General features: G+C 33.7%; 1 protein-coding gene across 1 annotated transcript; it reads right to left on the reverse strand.

Moving 5' to 3' along the window:
* Positions 1–561: 561 nt before the first annotated feature.
* On the reverse strand, positions 562–7,178 carry LOC143073602 (heat shock 70 kDa protein 13-like). Its single transcript, XM_076249263.1, has 6 exons — positions 7,097–7,178; positions 4,950–5,039; positions 3,151–3,256; positions 2,335–2,479; positions 1,774–1,993; positions 562–1,361 (listed from the first exon to the last, which is right to left on the reverse strand). The coding sequence occupies exons 1-6, from the start codon at positions 7,119–7,121 to the stop codon at positions 649–651; spliced, it is 1,299 nt and encodes a 432-aa protein (XP_076105378.1). The 5' UTR covers positions 7,122–7,178; the 3' UTR covers positions 562–648.
* Positions 7,179–11,333: the final 4,155 nt, after the last annotated feature.

The raw sequence follows: 11,333 nt of genomic DNA on the forward strand, positions 1-11,333 counted from the left end.
GTGGAAGTGAAAATAAGTAGATTGGAGAAGACCAAAGAAGGTGTCAAAATAAAACACAGATGTGGTTCCGTGGTATTTACGCCAGTAAAACATTTCTATGAAATATTATTATTATACAATAAAAGAAGTCAGAATGTGACTGTTTTTAACGATTTAATTTAGAACCTGGGAGAATATTCAACATGTAAACAAGTAATGAGCCAGTAATGTATTTGATTGTAGCTTAATTCAGTGGCGGATGCAGGAATTTTCGAAAGGGGGGGTGCTAGCCCAGGGCAAAGGGGGGGGTGCAGGGGGGTGCAAACATATGTCCCGATTCAAATGCATTGATCGGCCAAAATAAAGGGGGGTGCGGACCCCCGGAACCCCCCCCCCCTCTGGATCCGCCACTGTAATTGCACCAAACAACCAGCTTCTGAATCTCTATTATCGAGATTGATTGGTGATACTCTTTTTATATTTTCGTGATCCGTGATCATGGAAATTTATTTTCTGTGACTCGTGATTGACAAAAAAATCAACTCGTGAATCGTGATGAGACCCCCCCCATCAGGACCCTCATATATAATTCTCATTCACTTTTCATTCTATCATCCATCACATGTTTTTCTTTCAATCCCCCCCCCCATTTAAACAAATAAATAATGATCAGTTGATTTGTATTTTCTTGACTCTGGTGGGTAGTTCTACTGCACTGACAGTCAATGGCCACATTCCTCCAATAATACCAGCCTGTACAGACACGCCCATTGCCACTGCTAGTTCAGGGTCTATATTTGTGTTGGGTTTCTTGTTGAAGAATTTATGTATCAACTGTCTAACCTTTGGAATTCTAGTTGATCCACCTACTAACACTATTTCATTTATTTCTTCTGGAGGTAGATTGGTAGCCTTTAAAACTGTCTGTATAGGATCAATCACCTTTTGGAAAAGATCAGAGTTCAATTCTTCAAATTTAGATCTAGTTATCCTTTCTTGAAATAAAGAATTTTTACCTAAAGAATGCAAATGTATACTAAGAAATGTGTGGTCAGATGCTGTTAGATTTATTTTAGCATCTTCCACTGCTAATCGTAATGTCTGTAGATCTTCTTTGTCAGTCAATGACTGTTTGTGTCTCTTTTCTATCACAGTTTTTAAATAAGAATGAAGTCTCTCATTGAAATCCTCTCCTCCAAGTATATTGTTACCAGCCATACCCTGTGTGAGAAACATCCCTCCCTGAACATTGAGTAGAGATACGTCCAACGTACCACCACCAAGATCTATCACTAAAACATTACTTAGACTTGGCTTAGTGTGCAGTCCATATGCTAGTGCTGCTGCTGTCGGCTCATTTATTATTCTGAATACCTCTAAACCTGAAATATAACAAGGTTAATATGAGAAAGTGCTACCTGATTATCTCCCTTAGGCATTTTTATCATTCTTGTTGGTAAAACAAGTAGATTTTGCATGATTGATTTACTTATCAGCAAACTGGAAAACAGTTATATAGCCGGCTTAGCTGCCATTTTGTTGAAGAACTTCCTGGTCTTTAATACAAGATTCAAAGTTTTAATTAGAGTCGATATTCAATAAACTACATAAAAACAAGTTTTAATTGCTTGTACATCCACATTTCCAGAGCTATAATTCATGTATATATCATGTATATCCACATCATTTAAACATCGGTGATCAGTCATCTTATTGGCAATCATACCACATCTCCTTTTTTTATATCATTGAACAGAATCTCTTTACCCTAAATACACTAATAAGAAAACCTACCAGCGTTATTAGCAGCCTTCCTGGTATAATTTCTCTGAAGCTGATCAAACTCAGCGGGTACTGACATAACTACTTTAGTAACTGGAGAAGTCAGATTCCTGACAGCAACATTTTTTAGAAATTCTATAATGGTGGAACCTATATCCTCTGGTCTAACCCTTTGTTCTGTGTTATTGACTGATATAACATATCGTATCATTCCATGTTCATCTGCTTCCATCTGCAAAAATAATAATAAAAAACAAATTATAAACCAGAACAGTGCTATAAGTCTAAGAAATCTATAATCCTCTTTATTTTTTAATTCAAAACATTTGAAAACCTTTTTCATATTAAGCATGTTAAGAATGTATTTCACTCCTATATGACTAGAAATGACAGTATTCTTGATGCAGGTCTGTGGTTTCTATCTGATACATGTTATGTTTCATCTCAGAAGTATATAGGTTCATTACGTACACATGTCATATTTGATCACACCTCAAAAGTACATGTTACACATATATATTTGATCATACATCTAAAGTAAATGTTTATGACACAGGTTCTATTCTATTATACCTGAAACGGATAGGTTTTCTGTAATGTCTGTAATTCTTCTTTACCAAATATTTTCCCAATAAAACGCTTGGCATCGTAGATGGTATTTCCAGGATTATGTTCTGACTGAGCTACTGCTTTATATCCCACAAGTATTCCATCGTCACTAAAACAAGAGAGAATTACTCATCAAAAGACTCATCCTCAACAAAGAAAAAATCAGTTTACTCTAGATACTAGTGTCCTATCATTAATTAAATACTGTTAATTAAGAAGTTATTGCCAGGTTCTAATTAATTTGAATAATGCGACAGTATGGCTTTTGCAATAAGAAATAATAAGTACTTGCATTTTGATATCCGATACATATATCCCTTTAGATTTTCAGAAAATAACAATATTTCATTTCACATTTTTGTCCATTCTCTGATAATAGATACAAGCAATAATTTCTGAATTGACAGTACCCAACCATACATCAGCGTTTAATTTGGTATTTTCTGACAAGAGGAAAAATATATTTGTGTAACTTTAATGTCATATTTTAATTGTATTCATGTAATTCTTAATATATTTTGAAAAATATAAAAATAATTGAATAAATAAGATACATATAGCTCTTTATATTATAATGATTATTCTAAAAATCAAACCTTGCAGCACCTCAAGCGAATGAGCACTTCTCCTAAGTTAAGTCTTACCACTTTACCAATGTTCTGAAGTAGCAGGAGCCTTGTGTGAGTCTTAGCAAATGAATCATAGCTCACACTGGTACAGCAACACTACATTTGTATTTTGAACCCTTTATTTATTCTCGCTATATAAATGTATAAATACCTATATGCCACAACACTCGGTATACACTTATGTCCGTCTTGTGCTTCTAGAATATCCACTTTACCACTGACTGCATGATATACACCAACACAAGAAAATGTAGTACCTATAATATAATTACAACTAATCTTAGTATACACCTTAATAGCTAGGGAGCACATTTTCATGATATCTACAAATCATGATAAACGGTCTAGAAAGCTTTATAAAAGACAAGGATACCATAAGGAGAGGATTGGCTCCTTCAAACTATTGTAACCCCACCACACTTTGTATGTTCTCTGTCTATAGTCAGGAGCCTGTAATTGTTGGTAATAGTGGTTGTTGTCTGTTGCTGTGTACCTTAAGCTTGTATAATTTTTGTTTTTCATTCATAATTTTGAACATGAATTAGGCTGTTAATTTTCTTGTTTGAATTTTTTTACATTCGTCATTTTGGTGCCTTTTATATCTGACTATCATGACTATAAGATATAGGTTTGCTCATTGTATAAGGCTGTACAGTGACTCATAGTTGCCAATTTCTGTGTCATAATCATTTGGTCTCTTCTGCAAAGTTGTCTCATTGGCAATCTTACCACATCTTCTTATTTTTATATTCTTACATGTATTTCAAAGAAATAGTAACTATTGAATCTGTTCAGGCACTAGCTGCTGAACAGTAGCTCTTAGGTCCTTATATCATTTTTTGACTATTTGCGGACCATCTATGGTCCGCAAAATAAAAAAAAAAAAAAAGGACCATATGTGTTATGGTTCCGCAGCTATACATGCACAATGTATAAATAACATGTAACATTTATTAATATTAAAGAAAATAAAACAGCATTGGAAAAAATGAACTGTTTATAAATGCAGTTTCTGATGAGGAAAATCATAGATTTGTAAAAGATATTTTGAATTAGATAACATGGGGGTACTTAAAGTCATACGAAACGAGTGACCGATGAAAAATAATGTTCTTCCAATTCTTGAACCAATGCATACAAACATCATAAACTTAGTCTTCTGTTCAAGAATTTTTCATTTTTTTCGCATAAATTTCGTCTAATCGTCAATTTTTTTCCAATCAGTCAGTGTTGTTGTGAAAATATGGCAGGTAATTAAAGTTTGTGTTTTGAAGCTGAAGTTTAATGATTGTCACCTGTTTGTCAACAATAAAAAAAAAATCAACAAAAAAACATGGAAATTTAGCAGGTGTTTAACATGTAAATTTAGATAAAAGTTTATTTTAACATTGTTTAAGGACATCCATGCGTATTGCGATCACCGGATTTTTACGAGATGGTTCACACTGAGGTCACTTTGCATACGGAAAATTTTACAATGTAAACTATCCATTGAGTTATAAAAAACCATAAGCATTGTTTTTTTTAATTTGAGGTTTCTTATGACTTTAAAGCTGTGCTAATTTTAAAATCATCATCAGTACATGTACGTTTTGTAATAAGAAAATAAATTTGTAAAAGATCATTATAAAAGACATGTAATACATATGGCATAAACACAGGCACTTGTTTCAGAATTTTTTTCTCCATATATACAATGTATATACCTTAATATAAAATTAAGTTATATACCCGGTAGGAAATTTTTTTCTGAGATAAGTGCCTCTGGGCATTTATACTGCTTAGCAACATAAAAAAGTAAACACAATTATAAAGTATCCTTTCATCAGGATGGCTAATATTTCCACCAAGTTTTAAATACAAACCATCTCTCATTTCTTATTAATAGCCCAGGTAATGGTAGACAAGGCTGAAGATAGATGTAAATATTCCATCATATAATATACTTACCAAGATCTATACCAACTATCTTTGGTTTAGGTGGGGGTAGGTAATGCTGAGCAAAGTATCCAGCCAAAAATATAGCAAGTATTGATGTGCCTACAAAATAAAATATTCAAATTATGATATAATGGGTTTTAAGATCCTTGTTTAACATGTATAAAGACTTATGTTTATTCAGCAGTAGTGTATTCTTATCAGTTATTACATTTTAAACATGCATAAGCTTGGTGTCAGGAACCTTACATCTGTGCATCATGTACATCATGTACATTTGACCAAAAGAATTTTATGCCTATTTTTATAATTTTATTTATAAGAACAGAAACACAAAGTCTTTCAGATTCATTTTGCTAGGAATAATACTCAAACTTATGCTAAGGACTATCTTAAACTTGCCATAACTTGATAAGTTGAGATGATTTTAGGGATTTTTTTTAATGCTCTGTGAAGGCCTCACTGTCATGACTGTGATTTTGAGATGAAAAACAGCAATAAAAGTGTTGTTCTTTTGCTTTATGTGTTTTTTGCTCTGCATGAACTGAATTTGTCTCATGGATTGATACCCCATATATCCTTTATTTTTCTATAAGAAATGTTCATCAAACTGTTGTAAGTTATTTATCAGAATACAAACATAACATGAAATGTGTTATCAAACCTACTTATAAAAAATCATTTTAATGTATGCTTAAGGCCTCAGACCACAATTGAATTATTCTTCCCCTTGGCTTAGAAGAATTAATGTTTAATTAAGCATGATCAAATAATGCATATAATATGATAATAAGTTACCATTGTATAATTATATGCTACTAAATGATAATATGATAATTTAGCAAAAAACCTTCTGATAATCTGAAAATTTTAAGCAGATTGTATCAGACATATAAGAAGGACGATGTTTTTTTCCACACATACAAATGTAAGTCTGATACCAAACCAATTTTAATCAAGAATGTGTACTTTTTTCCCCAGTGGTTCTCCCCAAGAACTTTGACTACCTCAACTACATGAGTACAATAACAGACTTTTAGGTTTCCTAACATTCCCTTTAAATTTGTTTATAAAGACTCAACTGTACTCTTGCAGCTCTAAATCTAAGGTGCTTTGATAACAGAAAAATCTTCCAGTAGATACATGTATGGCGCACAGAAATTTATTTTCACTTTTGTACACAATTGTATCCTGCATTTTGTATGGTACATGTAGTACATGTATATTTATTTTCATTCCGGCTTGATCGAGATTATTCATTGTCAATATCATTTATATAAACTTTATATAAAACATTGGTATTGCTAGTCCAAATACATTGTAAATCATTTATGATGTCTTGAAAGCTATTTGAGTTTTTTGCTGTGATGCTTTCGATTAATTCCTGGGATGTCAAAGAGGAAAAATCTTCCAATGTATCATAATTATTTTGATATGGAATTACCAACCCTGCTTGAAAAGAGATTCAGGTTGCAGCCAAATTCGAAAATCTATAGACAGGATAGATATTACTGCTCTTAAGTTATATGGTTCACTACTGACCCCATATGTACAAATGTATACAGATCCATAGACATGATAGAGGTTCATTCAAATCAATAGGGGTGAGGCAGGACAACATGATAATTTACCCTAATTTGACATTCTGGAAAGACAATTTTATGTTTTTGCTGTGATGTCTACATTGTCATGATTGTGAGAATCTTAAGGGGTCAAGTAGTCTGAGATTACTCTGAAGTGCAACGGCTGTTATGCCAGACAAGCTGGGGCTGTGGGATCAAGGGTCCTAGCTTGTCTGGCAAAACAGTCATTGGACGTGACTAGGGTCAAGGAAATAAAAGAAAATATCAGTTCATAAATGACATAATTATTTTGACTATATACAGACACTACCATCATGACCAGCACTAGTCCAAATAATTATGACATTTTGAAAGGCTATTTCAAGTTTTATCTGTAATGTCTTTCAAGGCGTCATAATTATTTGAACCACATGTAGACCAGTACCATATGTTATTTCAATTTGTCCATATACGGCATATACATAGTGCTGTCTCCTGTTTCAATAGTTTTTTTTTTAAATAAAGCCTTAATTCCACAAATTTTTCATATCAAACTAAAATGGAAATCTGTCAACAGTTTTAAGACTCTGTGTTTACCTAAAATGATAAAAGTAGCACCCATCCTCAAAGATTCACGTTTTTTTGTTTTCCCGGAAGTTAACGTGTCTAAACATCTTAGTCACAGGAGTGGTTGAGCAAGTTATTTAGATGTTTGAATTTAGGTTTATCTTAGTACCAATTATTCAGGAACCAATTTAAAAGCAACAATATACATATGATTTATTTGAATTTTAAAAAAATCTAGAAAGATCTGCGTTTGATTCTTTTAAACCACTTTGAGCCACGTTTGACCCCTTAAGAATGTACACCTGAGTGTTACCTCTGAGGAGTCAAACATTCTTAGAATAAAACTTATTTTCTAAATCTGATTTTGGGGTTTACCTGACTTAACTTGAACAAAAATTGCGAGAAATAGATAATCATAATTAAGGTGGTGCACTTCTTCTTGTGCCATTTAAAAGAACCCATTTCTGATGATTTTCTCAAGGATGGGTGCCACTTCTATCATTTTTAATAGGTTAACACAGAGTCTTAACCGACTGTTGACAGATTTCCATTTCAGTTTGATATGAAAACCTTCAGTTTAGGGGACGACCATTTGATATTCTGAGGGGGGGGGCAGGAGGATTTGTTTTTGATCGGTTATTTATTTTTGTAACTAAGAGGACAGATTATTCATTTTCTGCACTATTGAAGCAAGATTTTTCATTTTCATTAAAGCAAGGGACTGATTATTCATTTTCACAACTATATTTTTGATATTCAAAAACATACAAATTTTTAAATGATTTGTTTATTATAAATAATACATATAGCATAGTCAAGTCATTATGTACCTTTTAATTAGATTAACAATCCTCCTCTGCAGAAATGAATATTTTAAATTCCCAACTGCATACACATGTATTGCATACATAGTATTAAAGTTTATTATAACTAGGCACTTTTAAATGTATTGGCAAACCTACTACGCCAAGCGGAGCGAGGCAAAACATTTTTTTAAGGGTTTTGGAGCCACTGAAGGCCCACTAAGCTATAGAACAAATGATGCAAAATCATGCTTTCTGGGTGTTCCGAAGACCGTTTCATAATCTGAAAATGAAGTTTTGTTTTAATAATTTTTTGACAATATTTTGGTCTCAAAGCAAAATGTATAAATTCAGTGTAAGACTGAAGTTTCTAGGGACAACATCAAAAGACCAATGTGCATAATAAAGCAAAAATGGAATTCACATAGTTAGTCCGTGGCTGCTGTTTTTTTTAAACTCATGATCAAGTTCATAACAAAATAACTAGATTACAAAAGGAATGCAACACTAACAGAATACAGAGAGCAATCAATGAACAAAAGACAAATAAATAAGAAACATTGATCCCGAAAAATCAGGGCTATAATTCTGAGGGAAAACAGAACTTTCTTCTTGCAAGGCCGTGAACACAATTTGATATAGAGACAAGCGTTTGGTTTTGAAATTTCCTACATGTAGTTACGGCCCTGTTAAAATAAAGGTAAGGTAAGGTTTCCTGAGACAATATACCTCAAGTTAAATGAAACCAATTTTCAGACATTTCAAGTATATTTAAATAATATTTATACTTTTGTTATTAAAAAATTTGGGAAGTGTTTCCTGATTTTTTTGGGGAAAAAAGATGAATTTATGAAGAATCTGGTTCCATCTCATACTTTCAATTAGACCTGCTGAGTTATTTATTTTCTATACATTGCAAGTCAGGTAATTTATTTTCAAACTACCACAGAACAAACCATTTATTTTTGTGATTATCAAGGCTGAGTTATCTATTTTCAAAATCCTCCTGCCCCCCCCCCCCCCCGAATATCAAATGGTCGCCCCCTTACCAATTTTTAGGCTATAATGAAGAAAAAAAAAAATCGCTGAAAAAAATCACAATGAATCCAGTAACAGATATTCAAAAGAGATAAACGAACTCTTTATTTCCATCAAATATGAACTTGGCCTTACTCAAATTGTCAACTTTTCAACAAGAGATAATGCTACCTTAGAAATTTTTCTTACAAATAGACCAAACCTAGTCCAACGGTGTGTAGGAATACCAGACATAAGTGATCATGACACCATCGCATCTTGAAGTCGGGCTAAATATAAAAAAACCGACCAAGACGGTAAAATTTTGACATGGAAACGAGCCAATATTGATGCAATGCGCTCAGATTTTACTAATTTTGCAGAGGAATTTAACTCTCAATATACAGTATCCACAAACATAAACTCTCTGTGGTCAACATTCACAGATAAATGCACAACAAAATGAAAGAACACATACCGTCTAAAATGTCTAGCCAGAGATTTAGCCAACCATGGATAGACAAAGGAGTAAAACAGATGGCGCGAAAGAAAAAACGATCCTACCAAAAAGCAAAGAAGAGTGGAAAACTTAGAGACTGCAACAAATTTAAGAAGGTAAAAAAGATGCCCAGTCAACATGCAGGAAAACCTATAACAAGTACATCTCAGACATGTTAAATGATGACAAAATCTAACAACCCAAAACGATTTTGGAGTTTTATTAAAGACAAACGTACTGACTCGACTGGAGTAGCACACCTACGTCAAGAGGGCATATTACACAGTGACACTGAAACAAAAGCCAATATACTGAATGACCAATTTACTTCAGTATTCTCATCAGAAAAAGAAGGAGAAGTACCAACAAAAGGCAACAATCCCTACCCAACTATACCAGAAATAAATGTGCTCCAAGCTGGAGTCTACAAACTACTCAAGAACATCAACCAACATAAAGCGATTGGTCCAGACACTATACCAGGGAAACTACTGAAAGATTTTTGCAAAAGAAATAACACCAATTCTGACAACAATCTTTAATGCATCAATTAAACAAGGCAAAATACCAGATCAATGGAAAGAGGCTTTAATAACGCCATTATTTAAAAATATATCATCAGTCATCTTGAGGCAAATAACATCCTGTCTGAAAATCAACACGGTTTCCGTAAAAATAGATTATGTGAAAGCCAGCTTGCAATTACTATACAAGACCTAGCAGATGGACTCAACAGCGGGGATCAAATGGATTGTGTACTGCTAGACTTTTCGAAAGCGTTTGACAAAGTGCCACACCAACGCCTGTTGAACAAACGCAGATACTATGGTATAAGAGGGAACACACTTCAATGGATAGCTAGTTTCCTTCAGGGCCGATCACAACAGGTTGTTTTAGATGGAAAGAAGTCAGAAACATCAGACGTAACATCTGGGGTTCCCCAAGGAAGTGTAATGGTGACTCTTCTCTTTCTCATCTACATAAATGACCTGCCAGAATAGTAACATCTAAAACTAGATTATTTGTAGATGATTGTTTACTTTACCGAAAGATATGTAAAGAGGAGGATACCATCTTACTCCAGAAAGACCTTGACAATCTACAGAAATGGGAGGACACATGGCTCATACAATTCAACATTGACAAGTGCGAGGTACTACGGGTAACCAATAAAAGAAAACCAATAACCATAAACTACACTATAATGGAAAGACATTAGAAGTAGTGAAGAAGGCTAAATTCCTAGGCCTTAACATCAGCCACAACTTATCGTGGAACTACCATATAGGTACAGTAACCAAGAAAGCGAACAACATCAATTCTTTCTTGAGAAGAAATGTCAGCTCCTGTCCTAATAAGATCAAGGCCCAATGTTATACCACACTAGTAAGACCAATTATGGAGTATGCTTGTATCATTTGGGACCCAATAGCGCAGAAAAACATCAGAGAGTTAGAAATGGTGCAAAGAAGATCTATAGCAGCACGCTTTGTAACTGGGGACTACAGAACCACCAGTAGTGTTACCCAGATGCTTAAAGACCTGCAAAGGATTGAATTACAAGAACGAAGAAAGAGAGTAAAGACCATCATGCTCTACCGCATAATACACCATCTTGTTGCAATACCACCTTAACAATACTTTTAAAATACCGAGGGGTGTAGCATTAACAACTAGAGGACATGACACCAGATTCCTACTACCTTACTCGAGAATACAAAATCATTTTTTCCATCTGCAATTCGTCTGTGGAATGAACTACCATCTGCTGTCGTCACAGCTTCCACTTTGGAAGGATTCAAAGACAGCCTCCAGACACCTGCTTAATGTTAAATATTTCAGTTTAATTGTATATAATACCACGATGGCTTTTAACAGAATTTGTGTACATAGTATGTTGGAAAGATGTTTCCTTTGGGCATGTGTAAATAGTCATTTGCGATAATAC

Source organism: Mytilus galloprovincialis, chromosome 4 (assembly GCF_965363235.1).
Source record: "Mytilus galloprovincialis chromosome 4, xbMytGall1.hap1.1, whole genome shotgun sequence".
In the NCBI taxonomy this organism is placed as follows: domain Eukaryota; kingdom Metazoa; phylum Mollusca; class Bivalvia; order Mytilida; family Mytilidae; genus Mytilus; species Mytilus galloprovincialis.